Raw genomic sequence first — 24,477 nt, forward strand, 5'->3', positions numbered from 1 at the left:
GGCTGTGTGAGGGGTCAGGCCAGGCCAGCCCGGAACTGTGACCACCCCCACTTCCAAAAGCCCTGGGCAGTGCTTGCCCTATGCAATGAGGGAGGGGTTTTGGTAAAAACAAAAACCCTCCCCAAAAGAGATTTTGAATTTAGGGGTGGGTGAGTCCCAAATCCCAGGCAGTAGGCCCAGAAGGGTTTATGTAAGAAATGTAAACTGGGACCTTGAAAGTTTTGATAAGTTTTCTTTTTTGGGAGAGGAGTGGGGAAGTTTGCCTTTAAAATGCAAAGGGATTTTGTAAATCCCTGTGTGGGGATGTTCTTGGGGTTCAAATGAGGGGAACCGGCCCACAGGCTGGGGAAGGGCTAGTCTCTCTTTGTGTTCTCTGCAGATGGTGGCCTTGTAGGGGACTCTGGGCTCTGGCAGAGGAAGGGAGGGTCAGCACAATCCAAAGTAGAGGGCAGATCTGGAATGGGGGGAGAGCAGAGGCTGTCCACAGGCAGATCCCATTGCCTTAGGGTGGGAGGTAGCGATAGGGAAGACCACACAGGAAGCTTTGGGGAGAGCCGGGCGGCGTCTCACTGGAGAGGGGGTACATGTGGTGGGAGAGAGGATGGCTCCAGCCTGGTGGCTGAGAAAGGTCACTATCAAGAAGACTAGGGCTGGGAGCAGCCTTTAAGCTCTTCTCCAGTTCACCCATTACACAGATGGGAAATGGAGGCTTACTGGGGTCTGTGACTGGCTTGTCTAAAGCCATAAAAGAGCTGGTGGCAGAAGTGGATTAGAACTCAGGGCAATATTCTATTTGCACCATCTCCTAGTGAGTGCTGGGGGAATGTTTGGGCACCTACCCTTTCCATAGGACACTCTTCAGATACCAGAAAGGGGAAGTTAACTAAGGGCTCTAGTTGGAGAGGAAGGAAGGAGGCCCTGAGGGAAGATTCTGGGATTCTGGGTGGGAGATTATAGGGGGAGATGTGCCACTTTCCAGGCAGGAAGGAGGAGGGGTGACTTTGTCAATATCCTGAGCAGCCTGGGGTTGGGGACCTAATCCCTGATTTGAGAGGAGGGATTTGGCTGAGAAACCAGAGGAGTGGCAGACAGCCCTATCCTGGTGTATGTGGGGATTGAACTTGATGACCTTGGGTTCAATAAGCTCCAAATATCATTCTTATTGTCATCATCACCATGGGTTTGGGTCCAGATTGCTTGGGTTCAAATCTCAGTGTGCTACTTACTGTGGTTGGACCCCAAGAGGCTGACTTAGTTTCTATTCCACAGTTCCATATCTGAGCATAAATAATAGTACTTATGCAGTATTGCTGCCCATGTTAAAAGAGATGGGGTGCCCGAATGGCTCAGTTGGTTGACTGTCCGACTCTTGATAAATCATGAAGCTAGTCAGTGGCAGAGGGGACCTGCCACCCACATCTGCCTGACCACCCAGGCTTCTAATTCTTGTTGCAGAAGAGGGAAGTTGTGATGTGTGTGTGTGTGTGTGTGTGTGTGTGTGTGTGTAGGTGAGAGCGGAGAGAACTGGACAAATGATATATCCCATCTCAGTGTTCACGGGTGTCACATCTCATGCTGTGGAGGACAGAGCATCAGTGGAGCCCACGCAGACTTCTTCTCCGTTCCTGCCCAGCCTCAGTATGCCTAATGCTGCCCTGTTCAGCACATGTTTGGTGAATGAGTGAATGAGGTGAATGAGTGAATGTTTGGTGAATGAGTGAAGTGAGTAACATTCTCCCTTCTCCTTTCTCTCCTCCTGGCTCTCCTCCCTGACCTCCAGGCCTGCGGCAAGCCACGCTCCACTTGACTTCCTCAATAAGACCCAATTGCAGAGAGGTAAAGGCTGAGATGCCTTCTAGGAAGCAGAAGCTTACAAAACAAGGCCTGGGCTGCCTCTAAGGGCAAGGTTCAGAAAGAAGACAGCCCTGGCCCAGCCAGCACAGGGGAGCTATCGGAGTGGGGGATGTGGCTGGGGCAGGATTGAATTGTGACCCTCTAAATTCATAAGCCCTAACACCCAGTGTGATTGTATCTGGAAATAGTATTTTTAGGAATTAATTAAAGTTAACTGAGATCAGAAGGGTGGGGTCCCAATGCTAGAGGCTTGGGGCCTTGTTAAGAAGAAGAGAGATTTCCCTCTCTAGGAGCCCATAATGAAGAAAGGCCATGTGTGCAAACAAGGAGAAGGTGGGCATCTACAAGCCGAGAAGAGAGCTCTCACTAGAACCCAACCATGCTGTCACCTCAGGCTCTGGAACAGGGACAAAGTTTAGGTATCTGTTGTTTAAGTCACTTAGTATTGTGTTATGGTGCCTGAGGAGAGTAACACCAGGGGGACTGGGAGGCCCTGGTCCTGCTTTTTCCCGCGTGGCCCTTCAGGCCTGAAGAACCCAGGACCCAGGCCTAGATCAAGTAGGCTCCTGCCCCAGCCTATCTCCTTAGGCTCTTATCCTTTTCTTGGCCTGAAGTTCCAAGTTCTCACAGCTTTCTTTTCTGATCACACTTCTCAACCCAGGCCTCAGGTCTTGTCTCCTGCCCCCGCAGCCATATTTCTAAAGCACAAATCTGGTCACTTCCTCCTTGGCTGAAAAGCCTCTGATGTCTCCTCGTTGCCTACAAAATGAAATCCAAGGAAGGCGCCATGTATGATTGTGCATTGCACAACCTGTGCAACGGTACACGAGGGGTCTTGAGTCCAACCTCATTCATTCATTCACTCACTCATCCATTCATTTAACAAGTATTCATTCCCTAGACATTCTCAGCTTAGAACCCAAGGTTCTTGATAATCTGGCTCCAGACTCCCCTTTGCCTCCTCTGTCACTTATTTCCTTGTGTACCATATACTTTAGCCACACTGAACATGGTACTGTGTCATACCTGGGTGTTTCGCACACAAATTTATCCATCAGCTTGTCTGAGACTGCTGAGGCAGCATGGGCCCAGATCTGGAATCCCATTTCTCTGCCGTTTCCCAGCTTGGAGAATATGGACAAGTTGACCCTCCAAACCGCAGTAAAATGGGATTAAACATATATAATGTGCCTCACATTGCACTTAGCACATAAGAGCCTCCCAATAAAAGTTGGTTTCCCCACTTCTTTGTGTGTTAAACTCCTTTTCATTCTTGAAAACCCAGCTCGAACGTTACCTCCTTGGTAACATTGCCCTCATTCTCTCCAAATGGATAAAGTTTACATTCCCTGTTTCTACTTTTCCTGCCAGTCCCACATGGCACTCACAGACCTCTGTTAGAATGCTGTTGCACTGATCTGTTTTCCTGGCTCACATGAACAAAGCATCCAGCCAGAAAACCCTTGTTGCATGAAACAAGGCACCGAACTCTAGGTTGGGAGCCCTTCACCTCCCAGGCCTGTCCTGGCTCTAAGCCCTCAGCCTGTTGGATAGCTTGAGAGTCCAGGACAGGAGGCAGAACATGAAAGAGAAAAGAGGAACAGACAGAAGAGGGGGGTGGGGGGGTTGGTAGAGGGGTGAGGGTGTTTTAGCCTTCTGGGGAGGTCACTCTGTAGCCAGAAAGGAGGCAGGGCTCAGAGAGGGTGGCAGTCTGAGGCTTGCAAAATGGTTGGCCGTGCAGGTAGCTGCCCCTGTTCCTTCCCATTGACTCAAGCCAGGCTTTGCTGTGCGTCCAGCCACCTGCGGAGATTATAGGGGACAAGAGGGAGAGGGAGGAAGGTTTTTCTGTAAAGAGGGACAGGACAGGTTTGAGGCAGGAAGGTCAAGAAGGAATGAGTTGGAGAAAGATGAGGGAGAGGAGAACCTGGGGAGGGAGGATGAGGGGGGACTGGGCAGGTGGTGTATGTATGTGTAGACAGCAGGTTGCGGAGAGCTAGAAAGTTGGGAGGGGTGACATTAGAAGGTACTGGGGAGGGAGGCTTTAGAACAAGGGCTCCAAGGCCTGGGACCTGCTGAACAGAAAAAATCTTGGGTATGAAGACTCCTTTCCTCCTGGCTCCAGGCTTGGTGGCTGTCCTTCCTCTCCTCTGCTCACCTCCCCCACCCCCCCCATCCTTGCTGGGCTGGCTGCTCTGTCCATCGGCAAAAGTCTAAGTCAAGTTCTTTGTTAAATGAAGGAAAGATGAGCTGTTGTAAATGTAGCAGAGATATTAGCTTCCATGGACTGGGTCTGTGGCCAGGTCGAGGGGCCTGGGATGGGAGGATGGAATTCAAGTTTGGTCATGGGAGGGGAGGCAGTCTCCTCAACAGCCATTCAAGGCCATTGGGAGGGTCTCTTCACCGGCCCTCCAGGGCAGCTCCTGCCACTGAGTCACAGAACCCGGCTTAAACAGAAGCAGCAGCTCTCCTTCCTAAGGTCCTTTGGAAAGTAGATTTCCTGAGGCCCCTCTTATACCACTTGGCAAGGCTTGGACTGCCGGCTGGCAGAAGCTGGTGGTAGAACCCCCAGGCCCAGGGCAGGATGAGGAAGCCATTGTCTATTTCTCTAGGGCTGAGCTGGTAGCTCAGGGCTCATTTGGGTTCGGAGACCCTTCCCAACTCCTGCCCATGTTTTACCTGCCTCTCCTTGGCCCTCAGGGAGCCCGAGTGAGACCTTGGAACCTGACGGAGGGGCCACACAGACTCACCTTCAGCTCTGGGACATGGGCGAGATTTCAACTCGTCTTCCTGGCAGAAAGGCGAGCAGGGAGTCATGAGGAAGAAAACCGCGTGTTTGGGCCATGTGGGGGCACGGAATGGTTTGAAGAGATGGTTTATGAAGGGAAGCCAGTGCAGACTGTACTGCTGTGACCAGGGGTGTTGGAGGGAGTGTTCTCTACGACACAGTCACCGTCTGCCAACTCGGGTCCCCTCTCTGTTCAGGTCTCCACCTCTGAGCGGGCTGCCCTGAATGTCTTAGAACCGATTGTTATGCCAAGACAGATGCTTTATTTTCCACAGGAACTACACAGGCACCCATGGGTAAAAGGGGGGGCTCTCTGCCCACCTCCTGAATATGACCTTGAGAACCTGTCTAGTGCTTTCTACTCTCCAGGGATGGGGCAGTTCCTGAGCACAGGCTGGGTGGGCTTCTCTCAGCCAGTCGTGCCAGCCCAGGGCAGCCTCAGTCTGTTTTGGTTTCCTGGGTTGAAATCACAATCCGTCAGACCCAACTTTGGCCAAAGATAATGATAACGATGGGTGGCAGGGCCCACAGCTGGGAGGGGGCGGGCACTTGCTCCTTGTAGAACAAAAGTGGGCTTCTTCTCTGAGCCTCCTCTTCCATCCTCACGGTTTGGTTTTCTTAGGACCCCAGACCTGTTGCACAAATGATTCCAGCTTCTTGGGAATCTTGATGGAAGTGGGGGTGGGGGAAAGACCGCCCAGCTTCTCCAAACTTCTTGAGTTGGCTGCCTGCGCGCATTCATGACTCTCTGCTGCCCCCGTGTGGCTGTAAGGACAGTAGATGCCCTCCTGTTGGGCCTGTCTATGTGTATATGTGTGTGTTTCGGAGAGTAGAGGGCAATCAGCAGGTCTGGAGCTGAGGCAGAACCAGGGAAAGCTGGTCCTTGTGTCTGCTCCGGAGAGCGGGGGGATCTCTCTGCCCCCACCTACCTCCTGTGGGTTACATAGACAGCACGAGGGCCGTTGTGACGCCTGCTGGGGGACACTTGCTTACCAAAAAATTGAGAGAAAAGATGGGGCTGATACTCAATTGCAGTGGTGGGGGTTAGACATCAAGAACGTGAGGGCAGCTGGGTGGTCTCTGACCTTGGGGACAAGTTCCCCCTTGCTAAGCTGCCCTGACAACCGTGGCCACCTTGTCTTAAAGAGTCCAGGGCAGACAGATTCTGCTTTGTCCTGGGAACAGCTGCCCAAGAAGCCATTATGGGAGTGGGAAAAGGAACAGATCTGGAGGGAAATAGAGTCCATCTATCCATCCTTCGGTCGATCCTTGCATATCCTCTCTTCCAGGTCAGCCTTGGGCGAGGGGCCCATGGGTCCCGACCCAGCACCTGCTGTTCGCCGTGACAGAGAGTCGCAGGTCTCTAACTCTGTGCTGTGTCGGTAGAGTCCCAGCTGATGGAGGCAGGAGTCCTCAGAGGTTGTTTCCATGCGGGGTCCTCAGATGTGGGCATTCTTCAGAATCGCAGGGAGCTTGTTAAGATCTCATCAAAGTCTGAGAAGCATAGCTGGTCCTGTCTATTGGCCTCTTTTTATGGTTGAGGAAACCGAGACAGCTGGGTCTGGATGAACGTCACTGCTGATGGTCATAGGGTTTCCAGGGTTTCCAGGGTTTCACTTGGTACCGTTCTCTTCCAGATTAGCTCATTAGTGTGGCCACAAGCTCCTGCTCAGGGGTTCCAGCCCCCTTGGGATGTCCGGGAAGGTGTGCGGACAGCTCCCTTCCTCTACATCCTTTCTGTGTCCTGCAGCAGGGCACCCACGAGGCCGATGACCTGGGAGGCTGGCTGGACTGGGTCATACTCCGCAAACAGGTGGCACACATTCTCTTGTGACTCTGTCTGGCTCTTGGCCACAAACCCGAAGATCCTGGTGGGAGAACATAGCCTGAGTGAAGTGGTGGGACTCAGAGAGGCTGGGAGGGGTGAGATCAGTATGGTGCTCTGCCCTGCCCCTTCCCCAGCTCTCTGAGGGTGGGATGGACCTCATCTGTCAGACTGGGAGATCCCTTGAGTTCAAGACCTGGGTTTCTCTCCTTTCAATGAGAGCTCCCTCAGGACAGGACCTATGCATTCCTCATCAGAGTAGAAGCTTCCTGAGGACAAGGATGTGTTTTGACCATCAGACTGCAGCATCCCCGTCGATTAAGTCTCCCTGAGATTAGAGCCTGTGCCCCCTACCTAAGACCGAGGGCTCCCAGGCTCATGTCTCCCCCCTCAGACTGGAGGATCTCTGAGGACCTGTGCCACCCCCATCAAAACCACGGGCTCTCTTAAGGTCAGGACAGGGCCTCCCTCCTTCCCTGAGTTCCTCCTCTTGTTGGGTCCCAGTTTCTGGCCCAGGGAGACCTTTCAGTGTGACTGACAGGACACAGGAAGGCCTTACCAGGAGGGCTTGCAGTACTTTTGCCACCTGTGGGAAAGGAAGATGGACAGGAATGAGTACTGAGGCTTCTCTGCATTCCCCAGGACTCTGGCTGAGCAGTTGGAGATAACGGCCAGCTGTGACCACGCCCCACCGGGTCCCCCTCCCTTCATCCTGTTGTTCCTGGCCCCTCAAGGTTCACAGGCTTTGTCTGTGACCCCAGTCCCAGAGTCAGCAAGAAACTTCAGTGGGCAGCTGGGCCCTGGATGGCTTTTTGAGTTTGGCCCAGCCTTGAACTTACTTCCGTTGCTCGGGGTCCATGCCACAGAAGCGGAGGGTAGTGAGGGGGTAATGGCGCCGGAAAAACACCCTGGAAGAGAAGGACAGCTGGTGAGAGCTTGTCCCAGTGCCATGTCCTACCTCCATCATCTCCAGGTCTCCCAAAGTTTAGATGCCCCGCTCTCCAAGAAGCCTCCCAATTAGACCCCTTACAGCCTGACATTTACTTTCCCACTACTGGGCCCTGGGGCACATGTTTGCACTTCTCTCTTTTCTCTCCTTTTTTTTTTAAAGATTTTATTTATTTATTTGACAGACAGAGATCACAAGTAGGCAGAGAGGCAGGCAGAGAGAAAGAGAGGGAAGCAGGCTCCCTGCTGAGCAGAGAGCCCGATGTGGGGCTCGGTCCCAGGACCTGAGCCAAAGACAGAGGCTTTAACCCACTGAGCCACCCAGGTGCCCCTCCTTTTTTTTTTTTTTTTTTTAAAGATTTTATTTATTCATTTGAGAGAGAGAAAGAGAGAACTCAAGCGGAGGGGTAGAGGGCGAGGGAGAAGCAGACTCCCCGCTGAGCAGGGAGCCCGGCGCAGGGCTGGATCCCAGGACCCCGAGATCATGATCCGAGCCCAAAGGCAGACTCTTAATGGACTGAGCCACCCAGGTGCCCTGAACTTCTGTCTTTTCATAGAGTGACTCTGCCTTGTGTCTTATATATTTAGGTTTTCTGCCCTCTCTCCGCCCTCTGCCCACGGTGTCATTTAACGGCTTGAGGATGGGAATGATGTCTTGCTCATCTATTGTTCCTCCAGCCCAGGACCAGGCGCCTGCTAGACTGGGAAGCCCTGAGCCCTGGGAAGGAGGGATTCCATCCACTGTGTCCCAGTGGGCAGCCAGAGTCTGGCCTTCTGCAGTCGTTCCATCAGGGGATGCCGATTTAACCAGTGCCCAACGAATACTGGTAAATTCCATCTCCATCAGTTTCAGGGAAAGGGGACTTTGGTAGAAGGTCATTGGCACGAGGCCCAGAGAGGGCAGAGAACTTGTCTGGAGTCACTCAGCAAGCCACCGACCATATGGGGTCCGGGATCCTGGATCATACCTTCATTAGTGATCCACAGCCATCTCAGCTATCCCCTCCAGATCCCCCTGCCCCACCCAGCAGCCCCAGGGCAAAGGAAGTCCCTTACTTCCTCTGGACATCGGTCAGGGTGATGCCTTGATCAGTGACTTTGAAGTGGACCACAGTGGGTGTGGGGAGGACGTCCCTCTCAAAAGTGGTTGAGATGGCCTTCCGCACGGCCAGGGCTCCACTCAGGGTCTCCACACTCACAGAGGTCAGGTACAGGGCATGGCAGTCTGTGGGAGGTAAACGCTGTGCTCAGGCCTTGCCAGGATCCACCATGCAGGGGCAGGAAGCGTTCCCCCGGCCCTGGTCCTCCCTCTGCCCAGAGCCAGGTGTCTGGGCTCTTCCTTGCTCAGGAATCAGGGATTCCTCTGAGCCACCAGGCAGGCAGGCAGGAGTGTGGAGGTGACTGAAATTCAAGGCCAACTCCAGTGGACGTTGCTCTGCATTGCTCTGGCCTCTGGACCTCTGGGGCCGAGTAAAGGAGGGGCTGTTGCCCTCCGTGTAGGGATGTCCAGGCAAACCTTCCTTCTGTCCAGAAGCATGCTTGGCCCTGCCACCACCTCCACCCACCCAGCGGCCCTGGTTCATTGTCAAGAGGTGAAAAACAAGAATGGGGTGGAGGCACTCAGACAAGTGCTGATCTGTGCCTGGCGTCTGCCTGTGAAGAGGAGCAACCTTTCCCCTATTGAAACCCCCAGACTTGGACCCGATATTCCACAGAGGGTCCCGGACCCAGAGATCTCCTCTAGGGCAGGTCCCTCAGAACCAGAGAGACCCCAGCACGTATATATGTGCCCACGTGTGTCCAGGATGGGGTGTAAGTCCACCAACCCCCCTCTCTTGCCGCCCTGCACCCCTCACCCCCAGGCTGGCAGCCTCTCACCTCTAGGTTTATAGGGATGGGGAGGACCGGGGGGCACCTCTTTAAGGACGAAGAAACAAAGCTGGAGTGGGAACATGTGTGGACCTGCGCGTGCATGTGTGTCTGTGGAGGGGGTGCTGGGAGGCACTCTTTGGGGGCGCAGGCAAGGCTGGAGCCTCCCCCACAACGCTCACCTGCAGATTTCTTCAGGCAGGAGGCCCGGCTGTCTGTAGTGTCCGAGGAGACTCCACCTCCCAATTCTGAGCCAAAGCAAAGTAACAGGCCCCAGAGGGGGTGGGCGTGGAGTGAACGGAGGAATATTAATCCCTTTGAACATCTCCCACCTCCGCCCCCAGGAAGCAAGCCGTTGAGAAACCTGGTGTGATTACCCTAATTAGACAAACGGGGCCACTTGGGGCTCCCCAGATGCCTGACTTTCAAGCCTTTTGATCCCTCCTTCCCCTCCGCACTCCTCCAGCCCCAGGACTGGGCAGTCACCTGGTCTTCAGACGCCTCTGATCCTTCTTTCAGATCCCACCCCAAACCCACACCTTTCTTTGCAGAACGTAGGGAGACTTTCCCACACCGGGGGCTCCCCCTGCTCTGTGTCCTCTCCCAGAACCCCTCAGCTGCTTGTCCTGGACACTCAGAGATCATCTCCTCTGGCTGCTGGCATGGCGGGGCTGGGGGCTCAGGATGGGACTTTCTGATCTTCGTTTGAGGTCTGATCTGTGTGTCTTTGGGCAAGTTACTCAGCTCCACGAGCCCTCCTTTTCTCATCCGTGAAATGGGGATAACACCTATTTGACACAGTTGTGGTGAGGGACGTGTGAACGAGGGAGCGCCCAGTAAAGGCTGGACCTGGGAGAAAAAAACCCCTGCCCTCTCCAAACTGGCTGCTTTATGCTCCTTTCAACTTCTCAAAGAAGGCTCCTGTTTATCAAACATATACTCTGTGATAAGAGCCTTGCCTGGACCAGCTCTTTTAGCCCCCAGCCAATCCTGTAAGTAAGTAGGATGACGGCTGTGCCCATTTCATAGAGGAGGAAACAGAGGCTCACAGAGGTCGACATTCTCAAATTCTCAGGCCAGGAAGTGGAGATGCTAGAGGAGCTAGGCAAAGCGCTTTTAATTGTGACACTAATCCACAAATAAGGTGGGATGTGACCACTAGGAGCCTTTCTAGTGCCCTGGTGTTGCCTCTTTGGGGCCCAGACCTACCTTTCTGTGGGATGGTGAGTTTGCAGGGCAGGGCCAGGGCCATGATGGAGTGCTGGCACACAAAAGCAGAGAGGCTCCCTGCAAGGAAACAGATAGCCCTGTGTGAGAAGGCTTTCCCCAGACCAGTCTCCCAGCTCAGAAGAGCGCCCCCCACCCCCAGCGGCCTGCAGGCTGGAGAGGCTCACCAAAATAGGGTTCCTCATCTGCTCCTTTGAGATGCACCCCTTTGGCAGAAGACTCGATGAGGAAGTGGCGGATGAGGTCACTGTTGTCCTCACCTGGACAAGGACAGAGGAAAGAGTGCGTGTGGATGGGAGCTCCAGAGCCCAGAGTTCGCCAAACACTGTCCCACTCATCCCCTGACCCGCCTCCTCCCGGTCCACCCAGAGGTTAACTGGTTCGTCACCTGCCTCGGGGTGGGACTGCTAGGTGGGACCCTATCTTCAAGGCCTCCCACAAAGGAGGTCCCAATATGTTTGCTCCAAGCCTTCTGCATCCAGTAATTCTCCTTTTAGGAGAACTTTCTCTTGGTCTCAAGGGCTACCGGGGATGGTCCCAACAACTACTGGGGTCAAGTCTTAATCCATCAGCCTGATTTCTCTCTCCCTCTGCCCAGTCCTTCCCAGAGGCTGTTATTCTCCACCAGATGGTCCCTACTGGAGCTGGCTGGCCCTGGAGGGAAACAGTACCCCTCTGCTCTTCTCTATCAGCCCATGGCTTCCTCCTCTCTGGGCTTGTTGGCAAGGCTTCCTTGAACACCAGCCCCGCTCCAGATCTCACGTTCTGATTTAACCAGAGCGGCATAGTGTAGAGAGCACAAAGTTGGGGTTTTTGTCTTTGCTCTGGAGGGGGTGGGGCGGGCGGTCATTAATTAACTCTTGGAGCCCCGTTTACCTGACCCTTTTGTTACATGAGAGCTATACTCTGGGGTTTGGGGAGGGGCTGTAACTTAGGTACCTTGTACTATAATGATCTATTTTTATCTCTTTCCCCAGCGAGGTATCCCAGGGCAGGAGGGATGCCCCAGAGATGTGTGTTGCGTGTGTGAGACCACGGGAAAGCATGTGATAAGCTATCACAAGTGTGATAAACCAGCACATATGTGATAAGCTATCATGCATGTGTAATAAGCCAGGCATACCCTTGATAAGCTATCACATGTGAGAAACCCTCGCATACATGTGATAAGCTGGGACACACACGTTATTACCACATCAGGTTCCCTCACAATAAGGCTGGTCTGGACAGTGCGGTTGGGGTGCAGAGGAGAGCATCCTGAAAAGGGGCTGGGAACTCCCTCCTCTCACCCCCATGAGAGCAGAGCAGGGAATCTGAGGACTCCCGGAGGCAGAGGAAGCTCAGGCTTGCCGTGGAAGGAGCTCCTTACAGAGCCTCGGTGCAGGAAGGCGGCTGGAAGAGCACCGAGGTGGGCCCTCCTCCCAGGAGTCCTTGCGGGCCGGCTGCAAGGTAGCGGGGGAGCTAGGACTAGAACCTACCACAGCCCCTTGCCTCTGTGAGGCCTTGAATGAAGAGGTGGGTGCATACCTGACCGGTTCGCGGCAGGTGCAGGGGCCTCCTGGACCTTCAAGGCAAGGCCAAATGAGCCTCGGTAGGAAGAACTGTCCCTCACGACGAAAGCCCCGGGCTCCTCTTTCCTCAGCAGCTCGATCGCTAGAACAATCCTTGAGTCAGAGAGAGTTACCCACCCACCCCCACCTGCAGGGGACACCCCCTGTCCCCCAGCCCCATAGAATCTTCATAGAGCAGACATTACAGAATCACCTTGCGTTCCCAGGAAGTCCCTCCTGTCGTCTAATCTCCATTCTTCCTGCTGCAGCCCCTATTTCCTCAGGACATGAGGTTTGCACGATATCCCCCTTCCCTGGACCTACCATTTGCCATTCCCTCCCCTACTGTGACCCAGGGCCCCATCTGCCTGATACAAGGTACAAGACCCAGACTTGACTCCTTGATCACTCATCCCTCGAAACACAGTACTTCCTTTTACCTTGCTCCCGGGTGATGCTTGGCTTAAACCAGTATTTAGATGTGTCCATCACAAACTTCATGGTGGGCTGCATGTCCCTAGTGGGACCTGGAGACAGAGAGGGGGAACACTTTAGGTTGGATAGAGGGGAGCTGAGACGCCCTTCACCCACCTCTGCCCAGTGGTCCCATTCAACCCACCCTACCCTATCCCAACCCCATTGTATCTCCATCTGCCTACAAGAGGCAAAATCCAACCGAAGAATTCAGGGCTTGGCACATCTAGGACCTAGGAGTCTCCCCTTGTATCCTTGGTAATGAATCACAAACAGATAAAATCTCAGTTTAATGAGAAACAGTTTCTCAAATCTTGTGTTGTCTGGTGCGGACGGAAAGAAGAGACAAGGGATTCTGAGAGGCATCGTGTTTGGTTTTACCCTCCCTTCCCCCTTAAGAATCCTACAAGGGTCTTGGGGGGCATATTAAGTTTGGAGAAGAAAATGAAAGAAAAGTTTGAGGAAAGAAAGGCGGCAGATTTGGTTGGATGAGCCTGAGCGGAAGTCAGGAGACAGGATTCCTGACTCTGATTTGGGACAACAATCTTGCTCCTAAAGCCCAGAGGGGACTGAGTGTACTAAGCAGTCTCTGAGGGTTTTTGACGTTCCAATAGCCTAGGCAATTAGGGTGGATTTTGTTTTGAGAACAGTTTGTGGAATTTGATAGGACCCCAGGGTATAATTAGTGATATCCTGGGGCATCACCAAACCAGGATGGGAATATCACCGGACTAAGTAAATGTGCTCTCTGCCATGACACAATGGCCATCTCCCCAGGTCCCTAAGGCAGAGAACAGTGGTTCTCAATTTTGGCACCTTGAAAAGATGTGTTGTGGCCAGCTGAGAGTAACTCATTATTTAAAAAAAAAAAAAAAAGTACTAAAATCTGCAAATGATTTGTCTTGGGAAAATGATCAGAGCAGATTCAAAGGCACACCTGTCATGCCATTTTTGCTTATGTTGACATGGCTTCCTGCATGGCAGTGCGGGCCAGACTGAATCTCACACCCCTAGGAGTCACCCTGACGCTTGTGGCCCAGCGACAGGGGAGTGGGGACAGTGTCCCTGGGGCTCTGCCGGGGGCTATACTCTGGAGAGTATAGCACCCTGCGGGTGCTAAGCCTGAGCCTCTGTGTTTACTGCTTTGGGTTCTGGCTGGTTTTGTTCTTTTTGGACGCCTGTAGTCACAGACTACGGGAAGGAGGGTGTTTGCTGCTTTGTGGTTTTTAGCTGTCTGAATTGGAATGCGTTGTCTCCGTCGGCTCTCTGTGTACTCGTCATCCACGAACGTCAGAGGTAGGACTGACTCTCCTTCTCTTTCTCCCTCTCTTGGGTTAGTCATCAAGCCTGCTGTTTTCATATCCCGAGGGTCTCCTGGCTCTGTCTTCTCCCCTCCGCCCTGCTCTGCCCTGGTGCAGGCCCCTGTTACAGCTTGTCTGGACCACTTCATGATGAAAATCAAAACAAAGCTGCTCTCCCTGCCAAGGCCGGGCCCTACAAGTCAACTGCCAGCTGCTGGGGTGATCTATTAAACGTATACCTCTGACCCCATCGCTTTCCTGTTTGAGACTCTCTGCTAGGCCCCTCCTCACCCCCCACCCTGCAGCCTAACGGGGAAGATCCATCCTTTAGCTTGGTGTTCAAGACCTTTCCCAATCTCGCCCCAGATTTCTCAACCAGTTCATCCCACACCCACCACTCCAGTCATTCCTTGAACATGCTTGTTCTTCTACACCTCCATGACCATGGACTCGTTCCCTCTGCTCGGAAGGCCCCTCCTGTCCTGCTCTGGCTCTAGACATTTGATCCGCTTTTCCAGATCCAGCTCAGATGTCGCTTCCTCCAAGCAGTGAAAAACTCCAAGGAGTTGTTTAGACTAAAAAGATCACCCCTTCCTTTGTGGCCCCATAAGACTTAGGGTATCTCTACTTCTGTGTTTATTCTACTCTGAGTGATCCTTGGTTTTTGTCTCTTTCGAAGCTTGTCCATCTCTGTCTCTACTCTTTGTCGCACTGCCTGGCACACAGTAGGTATTCAGCACATGGACCTGCTGTTGCAGAAACCCACTGATGCTTTGTCTACGCCCCCAAGCCAAACCTCACAATGGCCGAAGGACTGGTTTACAACATACCCTCCGAGGGTGTGGTGAGAGGGGCATCTGGCAAGGTCTGGCTGTGGCTCCTGGTGGCTGGACAAGAGTTGCTGGAAGAAGTGGCCCCAGGTTGGACAAAGTCCTGGTGTCCTGGGATCTGCTGGGTTGGGGAAGATCCTGGTTCTGGACAGCCATTGATCAGCACGATGGGTATATCCACCATGGAGTTGGTGATGGATGGTGGACAGCTGCTGGCATGCTCCTTGGCCGCTGGCAGGGAGTGAGTTGTTCTGGGTTGGCCCATGTTTGGGGTGGGATTGCCGGGGACCTGAGAGTCGCTGGCTCTTGTACACAGGGACACTTGGCCAAGGCTGTGGAGGCTGGAGGAAGAGCTGGCTGGGCTTTCCAAGGATCTAGAAGATGACTGATGGCTGGAAATGCTGGAGTTAATGAGGGACTGGCTGCTGCAAGGAGGACACCAGACAGACAGGGTATTAGGGTGTCAGTGGACACGCAGGAGCCAGAGCCAGGCTCCGGAATCTATTGATCTGGGTGCCCACAGCTCTGGTTAAATCGAGTATTGCATACTCCATCCCCCACAGCCCAGAGCAAAGTACATGCCCATCTCATCCCCAAGGGATGCTGAAGGATACAGAAATGTCCCTGTTCTGCAGAGTCTCTGGTCATTTAAAGTAGCTAATGAGCTGATCCTCTGCAGGTCATGTGGGCTTAGGCTGGACTGGATTCCCTCTGCTTTCCCAGCCGGGCAGGTCTGACTGAGCTATCACACCAGTACCCGAAACTCGCAAGAGCCCTGCACGCTGGCTGGACCACGTCCATGGCGGATGCAGAGGGAACTCCCCAGCTGGAGGAAGAGGAGGAGTCCAGCTCTGCATCCAGCCAGACTTCGCTCTGAGCTCGGAGGTCCATGCCAATGGCCATGGCTGTGGAATCCTGGCCTCCTTGCCAAGGACTGCCTTGGCACATCGGCTTTGGAGTCGGTGTGGGGGGCAGAGGTCCTGTGGTGTGGTCCTCATGCGTAGGTTGTGTGTGTGTGTGTGCAGCTCTACTGTGAGGCCAGCAAACTGGCCAGTTTCTCCTCCCTCCTGCTAGGTTTTGCTAGCAACAAATAATGTCCAGGCAAGCTTGCCTCCCTCCTGCTAGGGAAGAAGGAAGGAGGCTTTTCTTTCCTTAATGGTTTACCCTAGGCCTCCAAATTTTATTTACATCCCTGTGTTTTGACGTTTTAAAAAAAATCCCTTATTTTTCTCTCTGCCTCTCTGCCTACTTGTGATCTTTCTCTGTCAAATAAATAAATAAAATCTTAAAAAAAAAAAGAAGAGAAAAAAATCCCTTCTTTGAGATTGGTTGTATGAGTGCTGGAAAGGATACAGGTGAGCCTCATGAATGTAACCATTCTCCTACCAAGAGGTCAGCATAGGTAAAAAATTTTGTATATTGAGTTGTAGTCTAAGTGCTTGAGGAAAGCTTGAGGTCCAAATGGCTGTGATGGCATAAAAGAGAATATTCACTCTTTTGTTTTTGGTGTGCACCCTGATTTTGCTCAGCTAGAACAGGGTGCCTGTCTATGATTTTAGGGTGTGTGCATGTGTGTGAGTGTGTGTGTTGCAGAGACAATATCAGAAGCTATAGTGGGAGCGGCCTACCTTCCGAACACATAGCTGCCATCGGACACTGGGCTGGCTGACAGCACAGAGACCCGGCTGCCTCGCTGTGGGGCCAGCCCCTTCTCCAAGCCTGGGGAAGCCGCCAGTGGGGATCCCAAGCCGTGGGAGCCCGAGGTCTTGCTCCTCATGCAGGGGATGGAGATGCTGGGAGAGAGTGGAGGATGGGAAGAGGGAGCCCCTGAAGGAGGAGGGGTGCGCTGGTGCCCCCTGCCCTGGCTCCCAGAGAAGATGAGGCTCTCGCTGCTGCTTCGAGTCTCTCGAGGGATGTCTCTGGAAAGGAGGAGGCCACCACTGCGTGGGGAGCCAAAGGGCGGGGTGGCAGATGGGCTGGAGCAGCACTGGGGGCCATCGGGACCCCTCGATCTGGTGGAGCTCACCTCGATGTACTTTATGTCTGGGGAGAGAACAGAGCACTGGTGAAACCCAGGAGCCTGGACTCCCAGAACAGGAATTCTGGAAGAGTCTTCCAGACCCTCTGGTCTCCCCTCCTTTACGCAGATGAGGAAACCAAGGCTCCAAGAGAGGAGAAGTTTGCTGGGTTAGGATTAGCACCGGGCTCCCGCTTCTAGGCACAGTTCCAAAGTCACCCTCCTTGTAATTTCTCCTTCTGGTGGGGGGATGCAGTGGAATGAACACAGGCTTGGGGGTCTGATAGATCTGGGTTTCAGACCTGGTTCTGCCACTTACTATTAGAGCAGTTGGCCAAACGACTTCACCAACCAGAGCCTTGGCTTTCACACCCACGAACGGGGCTAACTATATCTAGTCTCTTGGTAAATAAGGATGAAATGAGATGAATACAGGTGGCATAGCACTGTTCTTGGCACACGGCAAATACTTTAAAAATAGCAAATCCTTTCCTGTGTGAATGTCCCCCTCCCCAGGTTGAAATGACTGCTTATAGAGGGTGCCAGTCACATCTTCTGATGGCTCCATTGTTCAGGGTTGGTGAAGGCTATTTCTACATCTGTGCCTACAATCAAGGCACAGAGGGGTTTTCATGCTTGTTTGCACACTAGAATCACCCGATGAGCTTTTCAAAGTCCTGATACTTAGGCTACCCTCTGTGGCAAATAGATCAGAATCTCCAGTGTGGACCCAGACATCAGGCTGGTTTAGTTCCCCAGCCGATTCCACTGGGCACCAAGCCACAGCTCGGTGGCCCCCTGCCCAGCAGTGCCATGTCACCTGGGGGCTGGTCAGATGTGCAGAATCTGTTTCCACCCCGGACCCACTGAAGCAGAATCTGCATTTTAGCTAGACTCCCTGGCATCTGAGAGCACTTTAGAGTCTGAGAACTCTGCTTTAGAGCAGGGGCTCCCAGAGGCCAGGGTTTGCTACACTATCCAGCTGTGGACCTCCCAGGCCATGCTTTTAGCTGGTGTGCTATTGATGGTTATCAAACACAGCCCAGGGTGGTGACTCACTCCAATGCTGCCTCTATTCCCCAGTGTGGGCACCCAGGGCTCTTGTTCTGAGAACTTGCTCCTCCCTGGAGTGGGGTACCCTGTGGTTTTCCCCATGGTGAATACGGACACCCCGCCTCCTGACCTGGGGGAGGGGAACTGTCCTTGGTGCTGTTCCAGCAAAGGTGGGAGAAGATGGGGGCTACCTAGCTGCTCCCTCCTAGAGGCCTGTCGAGTCCTGTCTCTGGCTTCCCAGGATGGAAACTGGGGCAAAGTCAGCAGGAAACTGCACCTTCAGCCCCTGTCTGCCAGCCTCCCACCCACCTTGGGCTTTGGCCATGAACCAACTCCCTCCTACTCTGTGGAATCCCTGCCTGCCCCAGCCGGCTCCCGGGTAGGACCTCAGAGCCTGCTGGCGGTTACTGCTTCTGTCTGAGCCTGCTTAGGCTGGGGTGGGGGTGGAGGATTACATCAGACGAGGGGGGGCTGGCAGGCTGACCCGGGCATGCTGTTCCAAGGGGTGTAGGAACAGGCCTGGCTTTGCCATCAGACAAACCTGGGTGTGAGTCCTCATTTTGCACTTTCCCGCCAAGAGGCATCAGGTAACTTTCCTAGACACTGTGAGCCTCAGTTTTCTTATCTGCAAAGTGGGGATCTAAAACTAACTTCCTGAGGTTGTGGTAAGGATAAAAGACACTGATGAATGGTGCCTGGATCCCGGCCCATGGTGAGCTTTGGAGAACTCCTCCTGCCTGCTTGCTTTTTGAGGCCAGTATTGGCCAGAGGCTGACACTGCCCAGCTAAGTGGGGAGTCCCTCTGCCAAGGTTAAGGGAAGGCTATTTGCCACAATGTGTTGTGGGTTCTGAAAGAATAGAGGTCTTGGAATGGGGTGGATTCTTCTGGAAGGTTGGCAAACACAACTTCTATTTTTATAGGACTTCATCGTGTTTTTAACCCACAATCCTCTTGGCCCTTATGCCCAATGCCAACATTCCTCAGGAGGAAACTGAGGCTCAGAGAAATGTGGCGATGGGGCTGGCATTTACTGCAGAATTTTTAAGGCTGGTATTTACTGAGTGCTGTGTGCTAACACTGTTGCAAACACGTTACCTGTACTAGCACATTTAACCCCCACAACAACTCTATTGAACTAGAAAATATTATGAATTCCATATAATAGATGAGAAATCAAGGCTCAGAAAGGTTAAGGGAGTTATCCGAGGCCACACAGCCAGAGTGGAGGAATCTGACTCCTGCTCCTGTGCTGTGTTTGGAGGGCCTCTTCCAGGACAAGGGACTCCTCAGGATAATTTCCCAAGGCCTTGTGCTCTGAAAAGGTGCTTGGTTGCTTTAGGGGAGGGTCTCTCCACCTGGTGAACCTCTGGGCTTCCTGCTTACCAGGTCATCCCAACACTGACCAAAGGCCTTGTTTGGGGGACTGAGCAAGCAGAGCAGGGTGGGAAGGGAGGAAGGAAGGAGTCCTGGGGCTGTGAGTCACCTCTCACTGCTGCCCCGAAGTGCATATGGCTAGGGGAGGTGGAGGCCCCTCCACACCCTCACCTGGGTGCAGCCGCTGTTTACAAGCCCGTGGGGCAAGTCCCAGCAGTGCTGGGTGGATGTAGGCGCCAGCACCAGGCTGGGCTGGTGGAAGGGGCACGTGGGCGGGGGGCAGAGAGACAGTTATTAAACACCCTTCCCTTGGGATTGGCAAACAGCCTTGCCTGGCAGAAATTGCTGGAAAATGAAATGTGGGTGCCTGTTCCAAAGATGGGGAGGGGAGGGAGTGGTGGAGATGGATATGGTGTTTGCTTGGAATAGCCATGTTCCGTGTGGGTTGGGAGCCCCCCAGGGTCAGTCTGAAGGAAGGTAAGCAAGAGGCAGGGGCAGGGAAGCTGGGGGAGGTTTGTGAGCACTGGGGGAGGGGGAGCCCCAGAAGAGAAGCCTGAAGGCTGCCTCCAAACAGATCTGTTCTTCGAAGCTCCAGAGGACAGGAAACTGGCTCCAAAAAAGAGAGAGAAAGGCAAGAACACAGACTTTGGAGGCCAAAATCCAAGGCTTTGGGGCCTGACCTACGACCCATAGGCTGTGTAACCCTGGATCATTGTTTCTTCTCCCTGAGCCTCACTTTGTCCTCTGTAAAATGAGGCTACTGCTGCTTCCTTCCCAGGCAGAGGCTGAGATCACGCACTACAAAATCTATCTATATATATTTAGGGGAGGGAGAAACATAGGATCGCCAATGCTTAATTTTTAATTTTGCCAAGTGAGGACAAAGAGAAACAGTGAACATCTGCTAGCACCACAATTATAGAACACCTTCCCTTTGACACCCCAAGAGAAGGAAGGATGAGAGGCGAAGGGAGGGCGTCCCACACATTTGGATATGTTTGGCCCAGTGAAAGCTCACCACGGTGCCCAGAACAAGTTACGCTGCCATGGGCTGGCAAGCGCTCTGTCACGGGTAGTGGTGGTCTGGGGGGAGGGTTTTGGCAGGTTGAGATGCATAGGACAGGTGCCACCCATCACAGTGACACACTGTTAGGTATCACAAGGAATGCAGGGAGGGACTTTCTAACGGGGAGCTGACTGTGCCGGCTGTCTCAGGATGCAGTGAATTCCCAGGTGTCACCGCCATTCAGGCAGAGGTTAGAGGAGAGGATTTTCTTTATTGCATCAGAAGATGCTAGGGCAGAACTAGGGGGCTTCATCAGAGCTCTCTGACCACTGTTGGCTGCTCGCTCATCCCCCGAATCCCTCTGCCACCCAGAGTCACGTGGACACCTCCCCACTATGGCAGGTCGTGTCCAGAGCATCTGGGAACACAGACTACTGACCATTGGCCCCTTGGAGGAAGGGGATGTTGTTCACATCTCCACCCCATACATGTAGACGCTCCACAGAGGCCGGTCTTGCTTCTGTAGGCCCTGAGTGTGTGGAACCCCTACATTGGGGCATGAACATTAAAGCCTGAGCTTGCTCCTGCCAGTGATAATTAGATCCAAGCCACCTTCCCTGCAGAGACATGCCTGTGACTGGCCTCAAGAAGCAGGAAGATCTTGGGGGGTAGAGGTGGTTCTTTCAACAGCCCTGACAGGCAATGCTCAGTGGGAGGGGCAGAAGGCAGGCTGGAGACTGGGAACTGGGGCACCAAAGGACCTGGGTGCTGGGCTCATCTCCACCCCAGTCCCTGAGCCTCCCCTGGGGTGGGTCCTAAATGCCACCCCAGTGTTTAATGAAAACAGCCACCATTTATAATGACTAACAGCATGTCAGGATTTCTGATAAACACCCAAGTGTTATTTCTTTTGAACCCTGCAACCCTCATGGGGGTAAGAACTCATCTCTGTATTACAGAGGAAGAATATGAAACAGAGGAGTGAGATCACTAGCTTGTATGAGGTTTGCCCACCTCCAGTGATTAGGCTAGACTGACTCCTTACTGAAGTCCGTCAGCCTCAGTTTTTTTTTCATCTCTAAAATGGTGATGAAATATTTCATGGGGATAGATTGGGAGGATTAAATGTTCTGTAGGGTGCTTAGCAGAGTCTGGGTATTATAAGATCTCAATAAGTGGAAATTCTCATGGACCCTATCACTGATCCTCATTGTACCCCTTAACCCATGCTGATCTTTTAAAACCCTGGAGACCTCAGTCTTCCAGCCTGTCTAATGGGACTGCTGCTCCTTGACCCTCATCCTCAGAATATACCTGAAACCCTTTGTTTGGGAAACTGACACCAGATGTAGAGATTTCTAGACTCCCTTGGATGCAGTGGTGTATTGAAGCCGACTTGTACCAACTCGCAAGAGCAGACTGTTAAATTTTTAGGATTTTGTCCAGCTGGTTTCTAAACTCAGAAGTTATTAAAAATTAAATTACATAAGCCTACAATGAAATAACTTACAAGAAAAACAAAAGTAATAAATACAATTCATCATATACCAATTATTTAACTAGATGTTGCTATTATCTAGATTCTTTTTTTTTTTTTAAGTTTTATTTCTTTTGGGGGGCACTGGCTGGCTGGCTCGGTTGGTTAAGCGTCTGACTCTTGGTTTCCGCTCAAGTCATGATCTCAGGGTCGTGAGACTGAGCCACGCTCAGCATGTAGTCCGCTTGAGATCCTCTCCCTCTGCCCCTCCCCTTCCTTGTATCCTCATGTGGATATCCTCACACTCTCCCTTAAATAAATAAATACATAAATACATAAATAAATAAAATCTTTTAAAAAATAAAATTTTATTTATTTAAGTATTCTATACCCCCAGCATGGGGCTCGAACTCATGATCCTGAGGTCATGAGTCACATGCTCTTCTGACTGAGCCAGCCAGGTGCTCCAGTACGATCTATACTCCAGAGGTTATTTGGCAGAAATACTGTGTATACCGTAATGGCCATCTACAGGTTATCTCTTTCCAGTGCTATGTTTGGTAACATCATGCTGGTAGCCTGAGACTGGCCACGGTGGGAGAGTTTATCCCATGAAATTTGGTAGATGTTTCCAGCTGGAGCCTTTCGGCACCCCAGCATGGAGCTCATTGTTAAACCTTTACCAGCACGCCACTGCTTACCCACAGCAGGGTCCCGCCCTAAATAGACTGAATTCTGTGTCCTTCCAACCCTACTGCTTCCAGCTCTCCAGAGAGATAACCCCTAAAAAGGGACAGGGGCCCAGATAGCAATCCTATGAAAGTTTCAGGGGACCCAGGTTGGGACTTAAAGAGATCTACTATGGAACAATGAGGTTCAGGGACCCCACATTTCTTGAGCTCTTATTTACATGTATGGCATTGTATGGCATTCATATATATATATATATATATGTATGTATGTATATATATATATACATATATATACACACACACATACACACACACATTAGCTTATTTAAAGTTCCTGAAAGATCCCATAAAACAGGTATTCATCACTTTTCCAAACTTAGGGACAAAATAGCATTGGATAGTGAGGGAAGCCTGTATATATCTCTTTGATATAGGAAAGAAAAGAGTGATTAAGTAACTTGTTCAGAGCTGCACAGCACCTCCCAACAGGACATTGTCTCCTACTCCTCTGATCTGATAGAAAAGTCCTTCTTCCTCATGAGGTCTGGTCCCCGAGCACCCCCTCCTGGCACTGTGTCCCAGATCCTTACCCAAGGCTTCAGCGTCGTCTTTCTTTTTCCTTGAGGTAGTGCTCTGGGTGGGCTCAGTCCAGGGGCTACCAGTTCCTGGGGGGAGAAGCTGGAAGGTGGGGTCCAGTTCCAGAATCATCTGGTTGAGGCTCTCCAGTGAGAAGTCAATGTAGGAGTTGAGGTCCTCCAGGGTCCCCGAGGTCTGCTCAGCGGGGGACTGTAGGAGGCGGCTGGCTTTGGCTCCAGCCTCTGAGCCCTGCTGGAGCCTGCTGGGGGGCCCCTTGAAAGGCGTGGGGGCCATCAGGCCCTGGGCTCCCCAGCCTTCTGTGGTGTAGTAAGGACATTGGGGTGGCAGGCCAGGGCCGGGTGCTGGGTGCAGGGTCCTCCTGGGTTCTTCGCAGGGAGTCAAACCAACTGCATGGCCTCCTGCCAGCAGGGGGCTGGACATCACTTGTGACATGGTGGGGGCAGTGGCTGTCTGTTTGCCTCTAGCTTCAAACCAGCCTCACTTACACCCCAGATATTTCACTTGCCAACCAGGAGCTCCCAGAATCTGAAAGAGGTCAGGGTTGGGAACTGAGTAACTTTGGTAGTTGAAGTTCCTCCCACTCCTCCCCCCAAGCAAAGGCATGTTTATTCATTCATTAAAAACATGGGTACTAAAAAAAAAACAACAAAAAAAAAAACATGGGTACTGGAGCCAGATTGCCTGGGTTTGCATTCTGGCTCTACCACTTACTAGCTGTACCATGCTGAACAAGTCAATTAACTTCTCTGTGCCTCAGTTTTCCTTAACTATAAAATGTGTTGAGATTTGTAACATGCTTAGAATGGTGCAGGGCACATAATAAGCACATGCAGGTGATTGTCAAAATCGCTTCAACAGAGGTTACCGAATATCTGCTCTGTTACAACCTTCTTTATTAAATAAACAGCAGCTAATATTTATTGAGCGATTACTATGCACCTATATTACACATAAAGTCTTTTAAACTCCTCTTAACAACCCTCTGAGATAGATACTATTATTTTGCATTTTATGATGTGTGAATGGAGAGACAGAGAGGTTAGTAACTTGCCCAAGCATCATGCTGTGTCATACAAGTGTCAGAGCAGGACTGGACCTCAGGCTGCCTGATGTCAGGAACCCTGCATTTAATAGCTACTATTGTGTGTAGGCCAGTTAGTGAAACAGACAAGTAAGCAGGTGAGCAATTATAAACAGTGTTACCATGGAGGGGCAAAACAGAGGAGGCTCTGTAGCACTGGTGCAGAGGTCAGGGAGGACTTCCTGGAGGAAGGGACCTGGATTCCTAACTCCATATACTTCATGGGGTTCAAATGCAGAGGGATATCTAAGGTCCAGAGAGGGCGTATGATTTGCCTGAGGTTGCATTTTAAGTTAATGGGAAAAGCCAGGCTCCCTTGTCCCCCATGGTTCCCGTAGGCTCTGTTGCCAGACCTCTCCTTGGCTGAGACCTTGAGCGGGCGGTGTGTCCCAGGCACCGGCCTGTCTATATAAATGACAGTGGAAGGGACTAGGCCTCCGAGCAACTTCCTGGGGGCAGCTGAGGACATGGAGCTGTGGCTCTTTCTGCACATCCTCCAAGGGGTCTGGGTTTCTT

General features: G+C 52.3%; 1 protein-coding gene across 1 annotated transcript; it reads right to left on the reverse strand.

Moving 5' to 3' along the window:
* Positions 1 to 4,884: 4,884 nt before the first annotated feature.
* On the reverse strand, positions 4,885 to 23,405 carry TNS4 (tensin 4). The gene is made up of 12 exons (XM_080827110.1): positions 22,874 to 23,405; positions 16,292 to 16,706; positions 14,664 to 15,088; positions 12,499 to 12,585; positions 12,036 to 12,161; positions 10,676 to 10,768; positions 10,491 to 10,568; positions 9,464 to 9,529; positions 8,469 to 8,637; positions 7,304 to 7,372; positions 7,024 to 7,050; positions 4,885 to 6,507 (listed from the first exon to the last, which is right to left on the reverse strand). Exons 1-12 carry the CDS (start codon positions 23,310 to 23,312, stop codon positions 6,366 to 6,368), a joined length of 2,136 nt encoding a protein of 711 aa, XP_080683236.1. The 5' UTR covers positions 23,313 to 23,405; the 3' UTR covers positions 4,885 to 6,365.
* Between the last annotated feature and the right edge of the window lie 1,072 nt (positions 23,406 to 24,477).

The sequence above is a fragment of the Martes martes genome, assembly GCF_963455335.1.
Source record: "Martes martes genome assembly, chromosome: 16".
NCBI lineage: Eukaryota > Metazoa > Chordata > Mammalia > Carnivora > Mustelidae > Martes > Martes martes.

Bases quoted from the DNA above. Each gene is read 5' to 3' on its own strand.
- TNS4 (XM_080827110.1), bottom strand. From the start codon at position 23,312: ATGTCACAAGTGATGTCCAGCCCCCTGCTGGCAGGAGGCCATGCAGTT. The intron at 7,051-7,303 runs GTAAGTTCAAGG...CCTTTCCCACAG, and splicing joins ATGGACCCCGAGCAACGGAA to GTGGCAAAAGTACTGCAAGC. The intron at 6,508-7,023 runs GTAAGGCCTTCC...TTCTCCCACCAG, and splicing joins AAGTACTGCAAGCCCTCCTG to GATCTTCGGGTTTGTGGCCA.